Raw genomic sequence first — 24,237 nt, 5'->3', positions numbered from 1 at the left:
TCACTGTGATCCAGCGTTTGCTACAGACATTTCTGATATCTGCAAATTATGTCCTATGTTTTATGTTCTCAAGCCTGAAGTAGAACACTGATGTGTCTGTCATAAATGGCCTAGCAGATTTATGAGACAATTTTGCCCTTTCTAAATTATAACTATGAACTAAGATGTTAAAACATGTAGACTATATCCTCATAAACTAAGAGGTTCAGAGGCAAAGACCCTGTAAGTAGATTTGTTGCAAATGGATTTAAGTGAAAATCCAATACTCCTATATCCAGAAATTTGGGAAAGGGAATACCCAGGTGATTTATAGTCTCTAGGGATAATATTAGCATATGAAACAAAGAACATTCTCTTGACCACATCATTTCTCTGAGATTTAATAATATTTCTGGATTTTTTGTATTGATTTAATGTTATCTTCTCATGGTAAATATAAATTTTCTTTAGATGATATTTGCTATTTGAGAAGGGGAGAAATTAAGAAAGATATTTAGTAAGTTGCTTACAGTATGATCTACTTGCAAGCATAAATCTGCTACTACTATAAACTGTGTATTTTCATTTGTGTGAGAGCAGAGAGATAATTGTCCCTGTGCACAAACTTTTCCATGCAGTGATAAATTACCTGAGTATTTTCTGTCACATATTCTGTGTTGTAGATAGTCTGTTGGGCCGGTGTAGATCCAGTGTAATGATACCTAGTGAGTCTGTGCCTCAGAAAAATGCCTTTATGGATGGCATTGTTAGACAGTTGTGGCTTAGTATTTTAACTTTTGTACTCTAATTCTTTTACAGTGTGGAAATCAGAGAATATGAATCAGAGAGCACATAAAAATCTTGCCTGTATGCAATGAATTTTCCTTATATTCTAAAAGCTAAAATAATAAGAGAGTAGAGATATTTAAATAATCTGTATTAAAAATACTTATGTAGTACTATGTAGTAGAGGAATAGCTCTAATACTGTTCAATATACAGGTGTGTTATGTATTAAAAGGTATAATAATCTGAATAATCTGATATCTGATGCCATTCCAGTATGAAAATAGGCATTCTCTTTAAAGTATCAATTTCTAGCTCTGAACTGTAATTTAACTTGTACATGTTAACTACTGATGGTGAATTAAAGTAACAAGGTAATTAGTGGATACTCTTTAAGGGTGATATTTACTCTGATTATACCAATGAAAGGACAATTTGTGGTAGTTGTGTGCAATGCTTACACTCATGGCAGCATTTGAAAGAAGGCTGGAGAATTTGATAGTGGTCTAGTTGCTCCTGTTTCACATTGAGATCTGAGTTTTGTAAAGTCCAAACCACAAAATACTCCCTTTTCTCTCATCTGTCATCTGCTTCCTCATATTCTTGCTATTAGTGCTTTCTTTTGTGTGGTGATGGAGAACAGCATAAATACCTGTGCTTCTTCCAGGTATTGAATTTACCTTCTAGTAAGTACTGGATATAATAATTGTTCACCTGAGTCTGTGTGGCTTTCAGAGAGTTAAAAAAAATGGCTGCAGATAAGAGGACATATCTCATGTCTTTGTAGCAATGGCAGTTTATATCTAAAATAAAGAAGTGTGTAATTATCTCGGAATTCCAAGGGATTTATAAATTCTTTACCACCAATCATCTTGAAAAACATTTCTTTCCATTTTTATAGCATGGGCTTGGTTGGCGGATGCTTTTAAGACATGGAAGGGTCTTTATCTTATACTATCCTTGCCAGAATCAGAGGAACTTGGAACACTTCATTTCCAATAATCTTGGGAACTGCAGACTGTTTATAAAATGGTCTGAACACAAAAGTCCATTTTTCCTCAGCTGGTGTTTATGTGGAATCATGGTAATATCTGTTGTGAACTGTTTTGTTTGAGACTGGCATGCTAATTTTGGAAATTACTTGAGAAAAAGCCTAGAGAGAAGAAAAGCACAGAACTACTTGGAATCATCATGTTTAAAGGAGAAAAGGCTTTTTGTTATGTTTTTGGGTTGTCCTTTTTTTAAAAGATAGGTTCAGCCATACTTGAATAGAAAGACGATGGTGAAGAAAGATTTGGTTTGTTCTCTGCAGAATGTCTTCCTACAGGAAGTGTGGAATTTTATTTCTCTACCACCTGCCAAGCAGGGGATTCACCAAGCTGATTATAACCAGTGATAGCCAGGTGAGCCAAACTGTTGCACACTGGCAGTTGGTCTGGTAGGAGCTGTGTCAAAATAGGGACTCTTGTTTTTCCAGCCTCTTGGCAATTCAGGATACTTCCTGACAATAGCTCTATCTGCTGATACCCTGCTGAATTCTGAAGAATACAGGAAATAAGCAGAGGTATTTTGGATATTCCAGAAATGAATCAAAATTAGTCCTCATGGGCTGAATTATAAAAAAAAAATAACTGGGTATGTTTGAAAAAGATAAGGTCAAATATGCACAAATGCTTGGTGGTAGGCTGACTAAATATATATACACCTGCCCATACCCATTTTATACAACCTTGTTTCAAATACATTCTTTGTATTAAATAGATTAAAGATTAGTCCTCCACAAAATAGTATTTTTTTCAGGTTAGTTCATACAACTGTATGGTATAGCAGACAGGGAATTCAGTTAGGCTGCCTACTCAAATAGCAATAGCAAAGGCCTGTTAATCAGGGAGGAGATAAATAGATTTCTGAGAAGTAAAAACCACATCCATAGCTGAATGGTTTTTAAACAGCTATTAATATTTGTCCTTCTATATTAATTTAACAAAAATATTATCAACAAGGTTGAACAGTGTCATTATTAATTAAGAGATGTTGCCTGTGTGTTTATTAGGTGATTAAGGAATGATTAAATAATCATGCTTATCCAGGTGGGTTTTTACTAAGGAAACAGGAAGAGCTTTAGCTCTCCTCCTGTCCCCATCAGCAGGCATACAGCTACGAGATGCAGCCACAGGGTTACACAGCTCCCTCTCCCCCAAGGGGAGCTTTCTTAGTTTTGTTCGTTGTCTAAATAATGAGCTATACCAGTTTAGAGTTCTTAGAGCCCCATATTTGTCTAAAGATTTTGTAGATAATCCAGGCTATCTCATACACTTCTAATCAGTTAGGACATGCGGTCTCTTGGATTTATTTCTCCACTTTTTATGAACTTAATGTCAATTGGATTTGAGTTAATTAATTTCACTTCATCCATTGCAAAATGGCAAAATCTTTGTTTATAGAGTTGCAATGAACAAGAGACATTCCATGCCATTGAGCACATACAAGATGATGAAACTTTTTCAGTATTAAGACAAGTTACAATCACACCTGCTCTTCACCAGGGAGTATTTAGGATTACTTCTAGAATCCTGCCTTTGAGGAGAGTGGAGAAAAGTTTCCCTGTGTGTTACATGGCAGCCCCCTTAAAGAAGTGTAACTGAGTATCTCTGCTGAAGTCTCTGTTTAGAAGTGTATGACTGTGTTGTGATCCTTCAGCTCTGAAGTTTGGCTGTATAATTCAGCCTGTATTGATTCACTGTAAATCAGGAGGTGCTAAGCTCAGTGCTGCCTTCTAGGACACTCACTAAGGGTTAATATAGCATTTCTTTCATTATCATTTACTTGGCTGGTTTTATAATCCTGTTACAATTTTTAGTTAGTTTCAAGGCTTCTGCTTACTTTCCTTTTGTGAAATAGATTCGGAAGAAGCATTTTTTGCAGTATATATATCGTTTCTTTTCTGATCAATATCTAAAATATCTCTCATCTTGAACCTTTATTTAGAGTGATACTGATAAAAAGTGTGGAATCGATAATTTGTTTCATATATGCAGTTAAGAGAGAGACAATTTCAGTTTGAATGGGAAGGCATGCTCTTTCAAACCAAGTCACATTTTCAGGGACAGGTACTATGGACAGGTACTACTCATTATGAATCTGGTATTTGATAACTTGTTTGGTAAAATAGTTGTGAGTGAGGCTGTGCCACTTGCAGCTCCTGCAGCTGCTGTATCTAGTAAAAGGGGAGGATGTTCAGTTTGCCTTCTCAGAATCAGTTTTAAAACATTTTAAGCTCAAGGTTCAACACCTCATGGGTGTTGATGTGGAATATTTTAACAGTGTTACTTTTGCAGCAAAACAATTTCTATCTGTTTTGAAATCTCACTTGCAATAGTTGATATTAAAGAAATTTAACACTTGTCTTACTTTGCACTCTGGCAGACTCTGTGTGGCAACCTATGGAAATTTCACCTTGTAGTTTACAGTGCCTTGTAGAAGTGCAGCTGTGACTTTAAACAGGCACATAATAAAGCAGAGGGAACAAAGTCTTCAGGAAGCATAATGGCTTTTGTTTTTAGAAGCTTTAAATAAACCAGGGGGTTAACTAGAAGTTTAACCAGACAGCTTAATTTTATGTCACATTGGAAGCTTTTTATTTTTGTACATTAAAATGCTTTCTTAGCCTTCTAGAATAAAAAAAATTTAAAGTTTTACAGTTGCCACCATCACAACTCACACAGAAACTAGTGAGAAAGCAAACTCTGAGGAGGCTGGACAGTCCTCAGTTGTTTTGTGGTATCTGATAACTTTTGGCTTTGCTAATTTCATAGAGAGGTTTTCTTGTGAGTGAAACTCTTATTTCCAAACCATTATGTCCTTCTAGAGTGATAAAATGCTCTGTTCTGTGAGTACACTCCAGAGCTCAATAAAATATTTCCATTTATTTCATTTAACTCAACTTCAACTCTAGTGTCAAGCTAAATTTTGATGAAATCAAGAATGTCAAGGCAATTCATTCTTCACTTCTACTTTTGCCTTTAATTCAGTGTTGACCCAAGGCATAGTAGAAATTTAAGTTGCAAGAGGTGTTTTTAGTGAAAATTGAAAAAGATGGGATAGGAAGGTTCTGATCCCTCTCTGCAGAACTCATTTGTTCAAGACCCTTATATATAGCATGACTAATTTCTTCCATTTTTGATTGCCTGTCTGAGATATTTCAAAGTCTGTCTCGTATTTTTTTCTCTACTGTGCGGATGCAGTTTGATGTAGCGTGACATCTCCCCTCTTCCCCTGCTTATTTTTTCTGAGCAAACTGTACATTGTTGTAACAGTATGATAGCTCCATATTTTGTTCTGTGTAATATCTGAGATGGCATTACATCATCTTTTGATTATATGTTAAGAACTCTGTTCTCTCTGTTTCACTTTTCTGCTATGTATCTAAAGGCTGCTCTGAAGGTCCCTCTGTTTCTTTATGAGACTTCTAATGGGTCCAAGATGTGTAATTATTTGATGCTCTGCTGCAGCTGCCTGTATCATCTCCCAAAATGGCTGCTGTTCCTTCTTGACTGTTTGAAGTCTCTTAAAGAAAAGCTTGAAAGGTATTTGTGATAAGTAAAGAAAGAACTCCAAGGACATTAATTTGCATTTGATCCCTGACGTTGTTTTATACAGATGGCCTCTGAGAAATTTTATGCCATCCCAGTTTGCATAGACCCCTTAATCCATTAACATTTATTTGTTCTTTTGGTGATGGTGCCTATCACAGTCAATGCTCACACTAGCACCTGATGTGGGGAGCTAGTTACCCTGACTTCCTTGTCTTCTGTACTCATAGACCCAGAGACCCTAAAATAAGGTCTCCCTAAAATCAAGAATATTTGATTGCCCTCGTGACTCAGAAATAAGTATCTTGGACTGGCAATCAAATAAAGTCCATGTAATTCACTGTGTAAGAGGGACTGTGGTTATGTGAGATGAAAGCCTTTCTTTTTCCCTTTAGGAGTGAAGGAGAGACAAGTTGAAGGTTGTAGGGTAAGGTGTGCTCTTTCAAGAACCTATGTCAATGTCAGGGACTTTCTGTTCCAGCTGACATATGTCCAGAATCGTGCATTTTTATGGAAAAATCTTTTAAGTGGCCTTTTTCTAATGAAGAGCACTGAAAGTAAGTGCTATCTAATTTATCTCTTCAGTATTTGATACCTGAAACAGCAACATGCAGGTAAATATCTTAGTAAAGATAATGGATCACTTTAGTCACAAGTTAATCGCTCACCAAATTGTTACTGATGATAGCTATAATTTATGATGTGACCTTGTTGCAATTTCTTTATCTGGTTCCCTGCTACTTTAAAATGTAACAACAAAAGACTTTTGACCCTCATAGCAAACTGCAAAGACATGTCTTTATCTTCTGTAAAATACATAAAAGCTAGATGCCATGCTCTTTAAAAGGAGGTTGACGACTAATAAAATAAATCTTCATGTAGTGGATTATAGAGGCTACTCAGAAAAAATAAATTATTTTATGATTAACTACTGGAAGAAGTTTTAAAATACTAAAGTGCTTCTGGATTCTTGCAAAAGTGTTTTATAGGGGTTATAAAGATGTTCCTGGTGCTAAATAGATATAAAATAAATTAAACCACAGTTTGCTAGGGTGGCATACCCAAAGGGAAAAGAGACACAATGACAAAAATGTTTTAGAGTTGACTGTAGTCTGGGAAGGATGGCATCAAGCTGTCAGCTGCAGTCTTTCATTCAAAGAAGTTGAACACAAAAAAAACTTTTTTAAAAAACCTCTGAACTAACCTCTGACAACACAATGTTAAACTCCTGAACCATGTGTTGTGACTCTCTCCCCTCTGTGCTTAAGTGCCTGACTCCTATATTTACATGGGAGATCCTTGCCAGAGATCCTCCAGCATGTGCAGTGGCTACTGGAAGACAGCTCTGCCTCTCCTGACGGCAGGGTGGGGATAAAATGTAATACTATGTATTGTCCTTTAGATAAGGAGGAAGAGATGAGAGGGATCTGGTGTCCTATGGTATGAGGAGTTTCTTTGTGTTATTCTGTCACCTTTTATCTCACTTATGCAAACCAGGTCACAATAAAATTGCAAATACAAGCATTTGACATAACCTCTGAATCAGACATGAGAAGTGTTTAGAAGTGGCATAGATAAAAACATACAAGAAAAAATTAATGTATACTTAGGTTACATCAGAAAGGTTTATCTTACTGCTGACCTGCTGTTTTCCTTCTGGCAAGATGTTAGTCTGCATTTTAGTCTTTGTAGGTGCTTTTTTTCATAGACTCCTAGAATGGTTTTTGTTGGAAGGGACCTTAAAGACTATCTAGTTCCAACCCCCTACCATGGGCAGGGGACACCTTCACTAGGCCAGGTTGCTCTAGGTTACTCAGAGTCCATCCGGCCTGGCTGTGAACACCTGCAGGAATGGGGACTCCACAACTTCTCTGTGGAGAAGTTTCTTTCCTATTTTTAGAAAAGTATCTTAACTGTATTTCCACTTTCTGAGCAGTCTAGAAAAAATTTCATTTTTCATCCTGCTGTTTCCATGTTCTTACATAAAAGATAATCTCACTACTTTTTGTTTTGAACATAGTTGTGTAAATGCCTCATAGTTATAGAAAGCATAGAAACCATACACTTTACATTTCTGTATGATAAAAAGATTTACATGGGCTAATTGTATGTATCTTATGTCTGGCTCTTGATTGATATAAGGCAAAAGTAGTGATATATTTTGATAGGACAGTGTCTTCAGGGAAACTGTTTCCCAACCTCTTCTTTTTCTATATTTTGTAACAGAGATTAGCCAGGCAAAAGTAATTCCAAGTTCGCTTCCATGTATTACCTTACAGATATCTGAGGCAAAGTATCTCTGAGCCCTGTCAGCATCTTCCAGGAGCCATGGAATAGCAGCTTTCAAAAAAATTGTTTATTCTTGCTCATTGCATTAGCAGTGAGTGAACTGGGTTACAGGTAGCCAATTTTTTTCCATATGTCTAGGATACTCACATACATTGTTATAGATATTCTGTTTGCCTCAGGTATAATACGGTCTGCAGAACTGAAAAAGTGAACTTTCAGAACTTACCTCCTACATGATCTACCCAATGGTGATACTGCTGTAAAACTGGGCTTTTCTAATTTTACTGATTACATAAATTGTCTGTACCTGTTTGATATCCCAACACAAAGTTCCAGGCACAAACTTACAGAATATAAAACCATCATCTGCTACTAAGCAGCAACAGATGATTGAAAATGAGCGATTTGTATAGTTCATTGATGAAAATAAAAAAAGCTGTAAGAGCTGTCAGATGAACAAATGTGTATTCACTCATACATTTACTCATTTATTGGACATTAATGACCACATATAAAATGAATTTAGTGCCTCTCCATCTCATTTCCCACATCAACAATTCACAGTTTGGACTTGAATTAATTGGCAGATGCAAGAGAGCAGCCAAGAGTTTGTGACTATTATGACTGAGCTTAGCTTGGCTGGAGTGTAGTGCAGACCAAGGCAATACGTGCCTGCCACATATTGTGTTTGAGGAGTTTGTTCTGCCTTTTCCTGTGCATAAACAGTCGGCTTCCGTCACCACACAACATTTCCCAGAAATGCTGGAATGTCTTATCGCATTCTTTCTTTTAAGACTGATTTCCTCCCATTTCTACCTGTTCTCAAAGTTTTATTTTGCCATTGCTCATACATTATGCCCTGTGGCCTCTTTAATATTTTTTTTTTTAATGTGTTGATGCTGTGTGAGCTCATTTCTGTATACTAAAATTCATGTTAGTTCTTTTTATATTCTGTACAGGTAAAAATTAGTCCATTGAGATCTCTACTCTATATTAAATGTGTTATTCCAGTTTACACTTAAACTTTTTTAAAGTTAGAGATACGATTGCTATATTTTTCTTGGGTATAAAGAAACTTTGTGTTCATATGTATTAAAGACTTTAGACTTAGTTCAGTAGAAACTCTTTGAGATGTCCCTTAGACACCATAATATATGAAAATATATAGTGGATTTTGGAGAAATTATGATAATATTCAAAGTATTTTCTCTGAAAAAGTAATAAATTACATATTCCTCCTTTTGTTTCATATCTGCACTTCGTTTCTTAATCATAATTTGATGTTATCCTTCTTCACTGTTTGCTAGAAAATTTTGCTCCATTTTTTTTACTCTCAGAATTAGGCAGCTATTCCCTTTTAGGCACACAGCTCAGTTCTTAGTATAGCTACCTTTTTGAAGACTTTGTGTATCTCTACTCTCACTGTTTATTAGATATTCTACAATTTTTGGCTGCAAGCTGTTTGCTGCCCTCACAGACCTTTCCAGATTGTTTAGCTCTGCTGACTCCATCCCAGGATAGTGAGATCTGCCAACCTGAATGTGTCTTCCAGCACTGAGGGCTGTTCTTTATTCTACCTAATAGATGTCTGTCAAATAAAGTACTATAAGTCAAAGTACGTGCAAGTCAGTGCTAAACAAATTAAAGGACAAACAAATCAGAGATGTGGAAATAGCCTGAGACAAGTATGCAGGCAAGGACAGGAATGTAGGAGGTGAAATACTGCATATTTGGAGATTTGAAGATGGTGAAAATATAGATTATGAACTTGAACTTTTCCCAGCCTATTAGAGAGAGAGTAATGAGAAGGATGTAACTAAATGGGAAAATACATTTCATGCTAGAACTAGTAACTGCATATTTATTTCCTGTAGGACTTCAGGAAATTTGCTGTTTCCACAAAAAAATCTGCAGCAAGTTCCTTTTCCTCTTGAGCTTTTTTTCCTGCATCAATTTCTCTACCATTGCATTAACAGTCTTCCTCTTACTCCAGCTGTACTGAAACTGCTGGGTAAGCTGGAGTCAGTGCCTCAGTGTCACTGCCCAGCAGCTAAGACTACTTTATGCCCATTCACCTTGCTTTTTCAGGTTCAAATTTATTAAAAAAAGTGCATCTCCACTGAAGATCTATGTTACATCCTACTGCTCTTCAGCACTGAGTATTTGCATGCATTGGATGGCTTGCTAAAAATTTCTTTTCAAGTATGCAGAAAACAATGTCTTTTTATGATTATCATGGTGCTTCATGATGAGTCCAAAGGCAAAATAAAGTTTTTACCTTGCAATAGGTTCTCACAGTACCCATTAAAACAAATCAATTATCACAAACGTAAATTAGTTTGTAAAGGAAACAGGATAAAGCAGAAAGCCCACTGGGGATTTCTAACATGGCTGCTGCAATTCTGAGAAACTGCACACGTCCCCTTTAGTTTTGTTATTCAAAGGAATAAATAGCCTTCACCTCAACCTGCAGGAATGCCTCTCTGTATTACAGAAGGAACCAAACACTCTAGTAGAAACCAATCATTGTCAATACAAACAGAAAAAAAGCATTTATTAGAAAAAAAAAAAGACTAGTTATGATTAATGACTTCTGTTTGCTCAAGCAGTTTTGATTTATATGGCAATTTCATACCTTATAATTATGTATTTTATGTGGTACATAAATTTGCAAATACTCAGAGTGGTAGATGTAATGCCTCTGTCCAGTGCTCACGTTTCCCACTGACACACTCGGAGATGTTGACTGACCATTTTGGTTGTAACATTACATTAAAGGAAATATTTGAGATAAAGCTCTGAAATTTTAATTTTTTTCCGTGTGTTTCGTGACTAACCATAGACAAGGAAATGCTAAGTGACTGTTGAATTACCGTGATTACATAATGCATGTACATCTGCACCAATAACTGTGTTAGGCAAGGTTTTATTGTGATTGCTGACACTGCCAGTCATGATTGAAGCATTAAGACTATTCCTGTTTTTTCAAATCAGCCGTCCAAGTTGAAGCTTGGATAATGCAAAATCATAATCAAAGTTCAAGCAGCGGTTCTAATTGTGCACACAATCCAGTTCTAGTGTCTTTTCACTGCTAAAACTTCTCTAGAACCACCAGTCCCTCCCAGCAAGTCTCACCTTGTGTCTTCCTAAGTACCATGGTCTGATAAATATATATATTCCTCTATAGGTCTCCATGATTCTTACCCACTGTGTCCTTTCTATTGTAGCCGTACTTTTCCAGAGAAGTGAGCAGCTGATGTACCCACTGCCTCTCAGTTCTCTCTAGCCTCTGACTTCAGTATGTCTGCAAGCAAACTCTGTTGCTGTTCTCCCATTTCTTGCCTTCTCCAATCCTCTAGTTCAAATTATGCAGTATTAGGAAAGCAGTATTAAATTTTCTAGGGTTTCCCCAGTTTCAGCATTCCTCAATCTTAGTTTTGCGTGTCAGAAAGGTCCTGAGGTGAGATTTGCTCTCTTACCAGGTTCTATTTTCCCTTGGGATAGATGCTTTCTCAAGTGTCTGTGTAGCTCTCTGCCAGATTCTTCAGGAAATTCCTGCGGTCTTTCTGCTGGAGATTGCTTCAGGAAATCCTTAATGATGTCTAGTTTCCTAATGCTGCACTTATTAGCTCCAATTGCCACTTTGTCCTTGTATTCAGGTAGAACTGGGAATCTCAACCTACTGTGTTCAAAAGATCCATGAACTTTTGACCTGCCACAGCTAAGAAAGTAAATTATGAGAGTCTCAAACTGGCAGAATGATTGAGTTAAGTGGGAATAGCCTTCATTACAGGTGGAAAACACTATTAAATTATCTTGTTATTGTTTCTCAATGAAACAGAGCAATGAAAAGTCTGTTTCATCTTTGAGCAGTTAGTAGTATTCAAAGGAACAATGTGAGCTTCTACAAAACCAAAGACTTGTTGCCCAGTGAAGGCTTGAAATTATATTCAATTTTATTTTTCTTCTTCAGAAAATCTGTACTGCCATAAAGACTTGCTTAAATCTGATTTCATTCAGGGTCTGCCTGTTTACCATTCAGAATGCCAAATTATAGCAGCACTGAGCATAGGCTTGGCTAAAATCAGTGTGAGTGCTAAGCAAGCGAAAATTGGTGGCTCTGCTGATTTTCTAGGAGTTCAAATACTGTAATAGTGGTGAAAGACTTTCCTTGAAGAAGATACAGAGAAATACACCATTTTCTTAAAGCTCCTCAGCTAAAACCTTCACAACAAAGCATCTTTCTTGGCAAAAAAGCTGTCATAGAAAATCATAGAAAATTTTTCTTTTAAAAATGCAACCAGACTCATGAAAAAAATGGACAAACTTATGGGGAGACTTTCTCCCAAATGGTGCAGATATCATCAAGTATCTCTGATAACAATTTCCATGTCTCAAATACAATTTTTGTAGGCATTTGTTTTCAGAGAGTGAGTATATGATAGAGATTTCCCCCAACACACTTCTATTAAAACCAAATGATCAATATTCTTCAGTGTTTTCAGTTGTTAACAATGTCAGTATTCTTTCTGAAGCTGCATTTGGATAAGGAAAATAGGTGGCACATACTTGATGATTGAAGTCATAGCTTTTCATTTTTCACGTTGCTAAATCCATTAGCATTTTTGTAGGACTGTTTCTGTCACTTGGTGAGAGAATGGGAACTGGGAAGGAGGACACTTGGCTGGGAGTAACCTGGATGCACTCTCGAGGTCAGAAACAGCCACTGCTGCTGTTTTATGGAGCCTTGCTGTTGTGGAGTTCTGTAAGGCATATGGAGCAAGCAGTGCTTGCTTCTGTCAGTAATTTCTTGATAAAAGGTTGGATATTTCTGTTAGTGAAGCCCTGATAATAACCTTATTTAAACAAGCTTTAGGTCAGACTTATGCTTTGAGTCTCTAGACTCTCACATCTTGAAGAAATGCTATTGCTGGAAAAAATTAATTTTTCTCATGAGCCAGTATTAAATCCTTCTCAATCTGAAGAACTAATAATACAGTAGCAGGATTTTTCCTAACCAAGAATTTTGTTGAAAATGAAAGGAGAAGATTAAAATTAAAATTAAAATAAAGAATTTCACTGACTATGGACTATCACTATGAAAATTTGTAAAGAAGTTGTGCATTCTTGGCTGACAACAAAAGCCCTTAAGTGCTTCTATTCATATCTTACAAGCTTGTAGTTATTAAACAATTATTGACTTTAATTAAGTTTTCTGTGGGTATAACAAATTAGTTTTAACTGAAAATGTATGATTTTTGTTTGTTTGTTTAGGAAAGGGATTCCAAGTGAACAAGTGAAACATGCTGATAGAGAGCAAGCAAAGCGTATAGTTTACTCAGTGGTTTATGGAGCAGGTAGGCATTTTTAGAAAAAAACCCAGCTACTGTAAATTTATACTTTATTCATAATTTATATAAGTAGACTGAGTTTCTAAAGGTGAGTAAAAGTTTTTTTGAGCATTACATTTATATTTTTATCCAGAATTATTAAATTATCTACTCAGTATAAAAATTATGAAGTTAATGTAGCTACATTGTCATATACAAAGATTATCTGATTTTGTGTTTATTTGCTGCTGATATAACTGAAGCATTTATCTAAAATGAGTTTAATTTTGAATGGACTTTGTACTCTTTCAGTATATAGACAGAGATGAGAATAGCTGCAACAAAATTTTTAAAAAACACCAATATTGTTTTAAAACACATTTAGAGAATCACAGAATGGCAGAGATTGGAAGGGGCCTCTGGAGGTCATCAGATCCAGGCCCCTGTTCAAGCAGGGACACCTTGAGCTGTTTGCCCAGGACTGTGTCCAGCTTTTCAATGTCTTCAAGGCTGGAGAAAGGGCTCTTCAAGGCTCCACAGCCTCCCTGGGCAACCTGTGCCAGTGCTCACTCACCCTCACAGTATAAAAGTGTTTCCTTACTTTGAGTCTTAACGTTTGCTGCCATTTCTTCACAGCTAAAACTTGCAAAAATCCACTGTTACCCATTCTGCCTAAGTCCTGACCAGGTCCTGGATACATCAAGATGTTCTGCATACTTTCCAAAACTGCCTACTATTTCTTAAATGTTACCCAACTCTCCTTATGCTTCATACGTGCTTAGGATTACCTTTTCTGGGGAGATAGGTGCATGTGTATCATCAGCCTACCAGCTCTTGTGAATTGGTTTCAGTGAGCAGCTGACTAACTTTCTCTACAGAGGATGAATTCTTGAAAAACTCATTTAGGAAATGAGAGGCCTGGGCTGCAGGCTTTATGTAGCTTGGAAACAATTAATGCTACATCTTGCGTTCCTGGCTGAGAATGCTTTCTAAGCCATCTTTTGCACTGAGTCCTTGAACCAAAGGCAGCATCAGCCAGGGCATTCTGTTTATCATTTACAGCATTCAGTTGGGAAGAAATGCTTCAAATTCAGCTCTCCAGAATATCTATTTTACGTTTAGGGGTGTGTGTATGTTATATACACACCTATAAGAGTGTGTGTATATGTATATATATATATGCATACATAACCTGCATTTTTACATTAAGCTGTACTGCATTTGAAACAACTGTGTTTAAAATTTATATTAAAAAAACCCAGCACTAGTTCCCTCCACTGTAAATTCAGACCTGCCTGTGCTGATATTGGAATCAAATCTTCAATTTCCAGCCTGAATGGTTTAATCACTGGGTTATTTTACAAAATGCCAGCATTATCACCCCTGCCCCTTGGTCCATGCAAATGCTACACATCTCCTATCTCTTCCCCTTCACTGTGGGTGGAACAGACAGATACCAGATGTAATCAGATGAATCACCACCAGTTGAATGTCCTGTAGTTCTGTATACAGTCAGAAATGCCTCAGTTCCTGGGGCTCAGTGAAGCCTATGTCTGTCTACTCATCTATAGAGAGCTTTCATGTTTATATTTAAGCACAGTATTGGCACTTCCTCATTTGCTCTGAACCAGGCACTGAACATTTCAGTGCAGCAGTGCTTGATATAAGTATCTCCATTTACTTGTTTGCTTTGTGTCCCTCTCTCTCAAACAAGGGCAGTTGAAGTACCTCAAAGATAATAAGAAGTTTCCAGTTCATTAGAAGTGTGATCAGATCCTAATTAAGACATGACATGATATCATTAAACCACTTAGATGGAAACTGGGCTGACAAAAAGTAATTGTTAAGATACCTGAAATTGATGGACTGAATTCTACCCACAGTTTGTCTCCCTTCAAAGGACAGCTCACTTTTCATTAAGGAGACATTTTTGATACAACTGAAGAGTGTGAATAATACTTCTTTTAGTATTGAAAACTACAAAAACATTCCCTGAGGAGCTTGCCTGTATTATGCTTACAGGAGTTAATAAAAACGTTTCATGTTGTAAATAGTAATCTTTTTGTTTTGTTTTGTTTTCTTAGCTTTAGGTTACATTTGGTTCATGTTTTCAAGGTCTTTTCTGTAGTTCTGGAGGATAATAAAGAAAGGAGGCTGGTTATTAGGAAAACTTTTTCACCCAGAGGGTGGTTGGGCACTTGAACAGTCTCCCCAGGGAAGTGGTCACAGCATCAGCCTGACAAGAGTTCAAGAAGCATTTGAACAACGCTCTCAGGCACATGGTGTGATTCTTGGGGTGTCCTGTGCAGGGCAAGGAATCTATCCTTGTGGGTCCCTTCTGACTCAGGACATTCTATGAGTATTTTTGCTTGGTTTGAGTCAGTTCAATTCACCTGCTTCTGCCTCAGTCATCTTGTAGAACTAAAGCACAGGCAACTTGAACTTAAATAAGGAATTCATTCTATTCAACGTCAGTATGTTCAAGCCCTGAATCGACACAGCAGGCTATCAAAGTGTTTAAATGAAAACTACTGCTATTTTCAGTTTTGAAAGATGATATTGCAGGATGGAGAACTCTGAAACGCATAGCTGCTGCTAATAATTCCCCTGGCACAGATAACTCAAGAAGAGTGCTCAGGGAAGGTTTAGTCCACTCCTGGGCTTTGCCTTGCATGGCCTATGCTCCTGCACTGTGGAGCATGATCTGACACAATTACCTGGCTGTGCATCCCCCTCTTTTTGCTTCCCAGAAACTGCATTTCCCTGGGAACTTTCAGGCATCCTTGCTAATACCGTGCTTTAATTTTCCTAGTATTTTATGCAATTGTTCTGTACATTAATAGTTCTTTAAATTGATAATGTGGACAAACTTAGATGTTACAGTTCTCTAAGGAAGCTACAGTAGTCTCCTAGCTGTTAGCAATGTGTGCTTTATCAGATAGATTTGTCATTTGCTGATCCAGGAAGAAAACCCAAATTAGTTAGATGTAAAAAAAAAAAAATTACAGATCTATAATAGCTCAGCAAATGTTGTCCTGGATGTCTATGTGAATTTCTTCCTCTAGCACCTTGTCTAGACTGGTGTTCTTGCAGCTAAGTGCAGATCCTGGCGTGACGGAGACCAAAATGCTACAAGAATTGTTCTGAAATGCACATCAGCCTGACAGTGGTGGCATTTAGGTGGCTGAAATCCTTTCTCTTTTAAAAGTGCTACATAATTTTTCTTGACAGTCTTACTGTGACAATGACTATTCTGTGCCTTTGGTGCCTTGAGATGTCACCTCTCAGCTTATGTTCTTTGCAGACACAGTGCTTGTTCTGTGTTGCTGTGCAGCTGACATAAATATATCTGTCTTTCAAACTTCGTATGACTAATGTTGATGTACGTTTTATTTTTACTGGAACTGTTTGATTTATAAATGGGTTTAAAATGTAGCTCATAGTTTATATTTTCAAACTCTGCATTATCTTCAGGTTTTTTCGACCTTTTCTTATAAGTGCTCTCAGATCCAACGTAATATATATTGTGTGCCTATATCCTATCCAAAAGCTATTATTCCTTTCTCTCTCTGTTGAAACACTTTTTCTGGTTTTTCTTTATCCATTTTTTTTCCTTTTTCCAACCTTTTATCTCAGAACTTGGACCCCAATTTCTACTGACATTGAGGAGCCTAAGACTGTTTGAAATCTGTGAGACTCAGACTCCAAACACCCTTTCTAAATTCAGGCTAAGCTCTAAAACTTCTAGCTAAACTCAACCTCAAACATCTCCATCCTTTTTTAGATCTTTATTGTATTTGTGTTTGTTTAAAGTTAATTCCAAATCTTTGTCTGCTCTTCAAAGTTTGGAGATTGCAACACTGAACCAGTAAAATTATACTTAAAGCAACAGCATTACTCTGTGAACATTATAGGTATAAATTATAACTAGGAATTTCTTGTTTGCATACTTTTTATTAATTATATACTTAATCCAGTAACGTCAGTAAAACCTTCAAGCTCAGAGTTAAACGTTTATTTTGTTGCAATATAATTTTAGTGTATCAGATCCATCTTCTTTCATAGAGGTAAGTAAAGTTAACTAATTCCATTAATTGTGCAGGTAACAGTGCTATTGTATGAAGTGGTTTTCTGTTCTGCTTTATTGCATAATGGAGATGATTTCTGTACCACCAGGTAAAGAACGTCTTGCTGACTGCTTGGGAATTACTCCTGTTCAAGCCAGTCAATTTATAGAGAGTTTTATGCAAAAATACAAGAAAGTACATGAATTTACAAAGAAAACTATTGAACAGTGCCGAAATAAAGGTAATCCAAAGTCTGTGACCATATTTTGTTTACTGATCTGCACTGTGTGACAGTGGCAAAGACAAAGATTCAGCTTGACCTAAATTCAGATAGTTACAGGACAACAAAAAAAGATGGAATATCCTTTCTTGGTGAATCAGATTTGGGTTTTTTTTTCTTTTTTAACTCTAAAAGGAGCTGGTTAAGTCTGCCTTTTCTCAGAAAGATGCTAACAGAATAAGACATCTGTTCTCAGAATGAACCCCACTTAATGTCAAGTTACACTGCATCATTTTGACATATAATGTACTCCAACACAAAAAAAGCCCAAGGAATCTTCTACTTAATAAATTGGATACATGGCTGCTGGACCGTGAAAGTTCAGTCAATTTACACAGCCAATTTTTTTAGCTTATTTTTTCTTTGCATCAGTCAGAATTTATGTTCTTGAAGTTCAGGTGGTAGCTGTGATGACAGATGCGTGCAGAGTGCTTCTGGAGCCAGCAGCTGCGAGCTCTTCTTGCATCAAATTTGTTTTTAGTCTACATGTTCATTTATATTTAGTGAATCCTAGGAGTGCAGTAATTTGAGGAGAGAAAACATAGCTGCTTGAACTATTGTCTTTTAAAAGCTAATTAGCAGGACTGTCAAAATTGAGTTATTTTGTTTCTTAATAGGGCATGCAGTACTAAGGCATTTTTTAGAAATAAATAGTAAATTTGCAATATAATATTACCCATCACTGTATGAGTGAGTGTCGTGACAGAAACATATAATTGACTTCTAGTTATGAAAATAGGTAGTATTCATTTTTTGTACTTTGTAAAGCCTAAAAATTTACTGAAATGAGCTGTCATTGTGTCACACAGTTGCATTCCTTTGTTTATATTGTTCAAGAAAAGTAAAGTTACTGAACATCTATTTTTAGCTGTAATTAAGCCCACCATAACACCTAGTAAAATATTACACATTTATTATATATTTATGATCTATTTAAAAAAACTTAGCATTCTTTTCTTAAAAGTGAATGAATTTCAATACACAAACCTCTATGCTAGAGATTCCAGTTTATGAGTTCAGTAGACAAGAGTGTCCTGACTAATGTTCTAAAGTCATCAAAGCACACTTGTCTAATTACTCCTTTTTACACTTCTGTCTATCAACCTTTTTTAACCATTAATGGTAGAAGAGCAATCTGTTTAGGTTGTACAAGCTCTAGAAATCTTCAGCAGATCAATATTATTTAATATTTTTCTTGTTAATCCACCTCAGATTCTAACTTTCCAAGAAAAACATTCCAACCTATTGAGCTCATTATATGGTAATTTTTCTTAACTTATGTGCAGTTCAAAGGTCAGCAGCACCCGCCTGACTAATATTATTTAAGTGTTATGAAAGTGTGATACTCCATGTAGACATGATAAGCATATAAATAATTCTTTTATAAGGAAGATATTTGTTAGTGTATATATTACTATATTGCTGTTGTTTTTTGATGAAATTATTGATGTATTGGCAAGACTACATTAAGACATCATTCAGGCATGCATTTGCAGATTAACATTGATCCCAGGCAAACACTCTGCCACTGTAACACGAATGATGGTGTTTGTTTGGGCATGCTGCTCAGTTATGAGTATTGCAGGGGTGATTCTCTTGTGGAGTCACACCTCACAGGAATAAGGATATTACAGCAAATCTAATTTTACTTAAGAGTACAGTGTTTCATGAATTCCATCTTTAAATACTGTTCTTCATGGAAAATGTTAGTTAAATTGGGAAGACTGAATTGCCAAAGAATATCCTTCCACATAATTCTGTTCGTTGTTTCAAAACTGGTGTTTTTGGTATCAGTGCTTCTGGAAATACACTAATTTGCAGAGAGCTGTATTAATTCATCCTCTGCACACAAGTCTGGGTATGTGTTGTCCGTAACAGGGTGATAACTTTTTCTTTGAAGAGGTCTCCTTGTACTTGCATAGCAGAGGAGAAGAAACTGCATCAGTCTAAACTTCCATGGTATCTATTGACAATTCATGGGTAGTCAAGGTGACCAGAGGTATAAAGAAAGATTTTTTCAAGATGTATTTTTAACATGGATGATTTTTCATTTTTCTTAAAACAACAACAGAAGTTTATTTTTGAAGATAAGCTAAGTTTTGTGTGTGTTATTTTGACAAGAGGATCCTCACATCTCTTTTCCTCTCTCAACTCCTCTCACTTGCCCTCCAAAATAGGGTTTTTTTTAACAAAATACGTCATTAGGCCTAACATAAAGCTTTAACTGTGTTTTTATGTTTCTTTTAAACTAAAAATTCCCACCACACTAGAATTCAGGAAGTTTGGCTGTGAAAAGAATACAGAAATACTACATAAAGAAAATGGAAAAAAACCCCAACTTTTTTTCCCCCAAAAAATGATTTTTTATTTTTGGGAAATATTCATTACTGATTTAATTACTCCACAAATTGATTTTTCTTTACTATTCCCAAGTAAACTATTCATTGCGTGGAAAGCTCGAATTATGGTTGCTAATAGATAGCTAATTCTGCTAGGTATTTATAGTTTCATCTCCCACAGAGAGAGTTTGCTGTTTTATCTGTAGACATTCCTAATGAAGATTTAACAGCTTTAAAGAAGAAAAGTTTTCCTTGTATAACATGTACCAGTTCTGTGAATGATGATTCTTAAACCAAAAATACAATAAGCATTGAAAGTTTAAATAAGCTCTGACTATTTTCAGAGGACAAAATATTAAATTGACTCAGGCAGGACATAATTACAAATATCTGTATTATCTTCAAAAAGAATTTTTGAAATTTTTAATCACTCTATATCACATTACTAATTTTTATTTAAATCCTGCAAGGTTACGTGGTTTCCATAATGGGACGCAAAAGGCCACTGGCCAATATCAATGCCCAGGATTACAAGCTACGCACTCAAGCAGAGAGGCAGGCTGTCAATTTTGTTGTTCAAGGTAAAGAACTTCTTTCCGACCTTCCTGTCAACCCACCTGTCTCTGTCTCTGCTTGGCTTTAGTGGGCAACAGCTCTGATGATCACAGAAGAACGAATACTCCAGTAGTCTACTAGAGTAGGCGTGAGTTTTACTGTGAAAAAGAAGTTATAATTATATGTTCTATCTACCTTGGAAATTGCCAGTAAACAGAATAATATAATAGTAATGGTAATATTAATAACAGCAAGAATATAAATGTTCTAACACACTAGAGTGCTCTGTGATAGTTAAATGTAGGTATTGATGCAAACTATGTATAGAGAGAATATCTAGAATTCAGTTCTTCAGATGCATTGTTTCTTTAAACACTTTTCTTTCTGGTTTTTATAGTTTGTTACTCCAGAAGAGTTTCTGTGATTACGCTTCTTACAGATTCTAGCTTTTATTTTGCCAGATAGCTTTAGTTTAAGAAATACAGAATGTTACAATAATTGTGCATTGTTATTATTTGTTTTGAAATTCAGCTCCTTCTTTGCAGAAACTTTCAAACTTAATTCTGTAGAGGGCAAGAAAAAAGGTGTTTTTTTCCACAGAGAAATATTTAACATGTAGATTGGAAAGGTAAAAGTCAGCATTATGTGCTCAAATGTCAGTTAATCTGATGTATTAACATATTCTGTTTAAGTTTCTTGGTGCTCAGTTGTATACAGAATTTCACCACCCAAAGGAAAAAAACCTCAGCTGTCAGCCCAAGACTGAGATCCCTCCTACCAAGCTGTCCCTATATATAAAGAATATATAAAGAATTATTTTTTAAATTGGATGATGCTGACAGGGTTTTCCTTAAATTATACTGGAAGCGTACAATTTACAGGCAAGGAAAATCTGCCTTCTTGGTGATGGTGTGCTTCTTATAAAGTGTTTTGAGTTTTCCTTTTGAAAGTATCGCTTTCCTTTCCAAACATTATTCATTTTAATATTTCATTTTTAAGATGATTTAAGTATTTATGTTGTGTTTGACACTCCTTAAGTCCTGTCTCTGCAAGGATACCTACAGATCTAGAATTCTAATTCTCATTCTGTGAGTCCTGCAGAGCACACAGTGTAGCATTAGCAAAGAGACACGGCCCTCTGAGCAGCACTTGCTATGTCCATCTGTCCCGAGAGCTGGAGCAAGGCTGGCACAGGACTGTCTATGAAACACTCACTTCTATGTACCTACAGTAGTAAGATTGTCAGATTTCACAGTCGGTTGAAATGATACTGGGGGACAAATGTGATAAAAATAATATAGTTGTGTACTAGTTTGAAAACAAACCAGTGGGAGGCACCAATTCAGAATAACAATTTAATGGGGAAATTAAAGAAAAGGAAAAACTAAAAGAAAACACTGGTTCAAACTGACAGAGTTGAGATATAACCTGACTCCCTGTTAGGGTGGTGGTAGCAGTCTGGTAGAATGGTGGCTGCAGTCCTCTGAAGTGGTGATCCTGTAGAAAAAGGGTCTGCTCGTCCTCAGAGGGTCCAGTAGTGGCTATGTAGCTCCTATCCTCTGGAAATCCAGTGGGAAGGCTGTCTCTGGTGTTCAGAGTCTCAGCTTATATCCACGATGGGATGCTTGGTTCCTCCCTCTGGGTGGAGCATCTCACAATGGGGTAATGAGTCATGAGGCAGGCGTTGATTAGGCTCATTAACAGAAGATAGTCCGGAGGGAGTTATCTCTGAGTCATGCGGCAGGACAATGATGGGCCATTAATAGAAAGACAGTCTGGGGGGAGGAGGCAAGGAAACACTGCCCCACCTGATTTCAACAGCTCATGAGGATGGTAATAGAATACACTGCAACTCAGGACAAGTTGTTATTCAAAATGTAGTATTAGAAGGTGTGGTGAAGCAAGGATTAAAAACTCTAAAATATTCAGTATTCCCAAATTTTATAAAAAATTTCATTCTAGACTACAATGATTTTTTAATTTTAAAATTTCAGCTATGTGATAATATTTTAAGACTGTAAGAGCTTTCTAAATTGTGATAAAACCTTTTATCACATTTAGTGTACTAAACTGCATTTAATATGTTTTATAGTTATACCTAATAGTCTAATTAATTTAAGTAGTTTACATTTTGATTCCAGTAGCAGTGACTGATAGCAGAACACTCCAGATGCATGACAATATTGAGAGGAATGTAGAATGGCAGCTTTGAATTATTACAACTGGGTTTCTCACACTTCTTTTGTAGCGTTTTTTCTCTTTTTGAATATTTCCTGGTTCAATAGTTTTCACCACTTTACAGCATATTATTCTTCAGGTATTATTCAGCTCTACCTATCCCCATAGAGCAAACAGTTCATTTTATCTTTAATTATTTATTTATAATTATTTTCTTTTTTAAAAGTTTAAAATAGCATCTCTCTAGAAATCATATCTCAATAAAAATTATTTTGAGATGTCTTTCATATTTTATTACTCTACTTTGTTTCATGAAGAATATATCTAGAACATATGTTTCCTGATGGACTAGATGCTCAGTATACTTCTATTCCCACAATCACTAAGAAGATATTTACCTAACCTTTGCTGAAACATCCTTTCTTACTTTTCATATCAGTTGTCCCTTTTTGTGATGTATTGAATCAATTTGACATGTCATTTGAACAGGAAAACAAGATGGGTATTTGAGGCTAAACCCAGTCAGACAGGGACATCTCAGTCATCAGCTGTGGGTCTGCACTTGGTACAGTGAATGAGTAAAACAGTCTCAGCATGGGATTCAGGGGAGGCAGTTTGTAATAGAAAACTGCAGAGAAAGAGGAGAGGTTAAGCTTTGTCCTCATTCTCTTAGGCATTCTTCCCTAGCCGAAAGGGCCCACTGTATCCTGGGGGACATCAGTCACAGCAACCACTGGGCAGTCATTGTCTCCCTCTGCTCTGCACTGGTGTGGTTCCACCTCACATCCTGTGTGCTGCTTTGGGTGCCTCAATATAAGGACATCAAACTATCAGACTGTGTCCAGAGGAGAGTGACCAAGATAGTGAAAGGTCTTGAGGACAAGACTTACAAGGAGCAGCTGAGGTCCCTTGTTTTGTTCAGCCTGGAGAAGAGGAAGCTGGGGGGTGACCTCCACAGTCTACATGTTCCTCAAGGGGGGCAGTGGAGGAGAGGTCTGAGCTCTTTTCTCTAGTGACAACTGTAGGACCTGAGGGAATGGGTGTGAAGCTGGTGTCAAGGAGGTTTAGGTTGGATATTGGGAAAAGATTCTTCACCCAGAAGGTGATTGGGCACTGGAACAGGCTCCCCAGGGCAGTGGTCACAGCACCAAGCCTGACAGAGTTCAGAGAGTGTTTGGACAATGCTCTTAGTCATATGGTTCAGATTTAGAGTCCTGTAAGGAGCAGGGAGTTGGACTTGATGATCCTTATGGGTCCCTCCTGTCTGGAGATATTCTGTGAGTTTCTGAATATCTCTAAGCAGACTACCCTTATCATTTGGCTACCTGGCTGTTTTTTGCCCCTATTCTGGAAGTTGAATCATTTGGAGGAAAGAATTCAGAATTCATAGAGTTACAGGGTTGTGAAAAGGACCATGATCAAGGACATTTAGGATGTTTGATGGGACAAGGAGGATTATGGCTTCCAATCTTTATTTAAAGGACTGTTTCTGTCTATTATCTGATAAATCTTTTGTGTAAAATGTTTGGTTCAGAACAAAGCCCTTCACCAAACAGCAGGCCTGCAGAATTATTCTGCCTCTTGGTGACCAGAAATGTGTCATCTAGTCTGTACCGTGACACTGTTTTATGCACCACTGCTCTTAACACTGTAATGTAGTGAATATACATTACCTACTCATGGAAATATGAAAAAGTGCAGAATTAAGGCTCCAAATTTAAATGCAGCATGGAAACAATGTTCTGACCTTTTGTGACATTAAATTGTAATTGGTTAATTGGTAAATTTTAATTAAAGCTTAGCGATAGATAATTTCATACTTTGTTTCATAGAAAGCAATTTT

General features: G+C 36.6%; 1 protein-coding gene across 1 annotated transcript in view; it reads left to right on the top strand.

Annotated features, from left to right (window-relative positions):
* POLN (DNA polymerase nu) overlaps positions 1-24,237 on the top strand; it is a gene marked incomplete at its 5' end in the record, with an annotated part of 81,410 nt that overhangs the window by 32,965 nt on the left and 24,208 nt on the right. The window contains one exon of the mRNA XM_032109526.1: positions 20,132-20,242. Coding sequence (XP_031965417.1) covers positions 20,132-20,242 — 111 coding nt within the window. The remainder of the gene's footprint in view (positions 1-20,131; positions 20,243-24,237) is intronic.

The sequence above is a fragment of the Corvus moneduloides genome, chromosome 5 (genome assembly GCF_009650955.1).
Source record: "Corvus moneduloides isolate bCorMon1 chromosome 5, bCorMon1.pri, whole genome shotgun sequence".
NCBI classification, from domain to species: Eukaryota; Metazoa; Chordata; class Aves; order Passeriformes; family Corvidae; genus Corvus; species Corvus moneduloides.
Note: the sequence above shows the minus strand (reverse complement) of the source record. Positions and strands in the feature narration are given on the sequence as shown.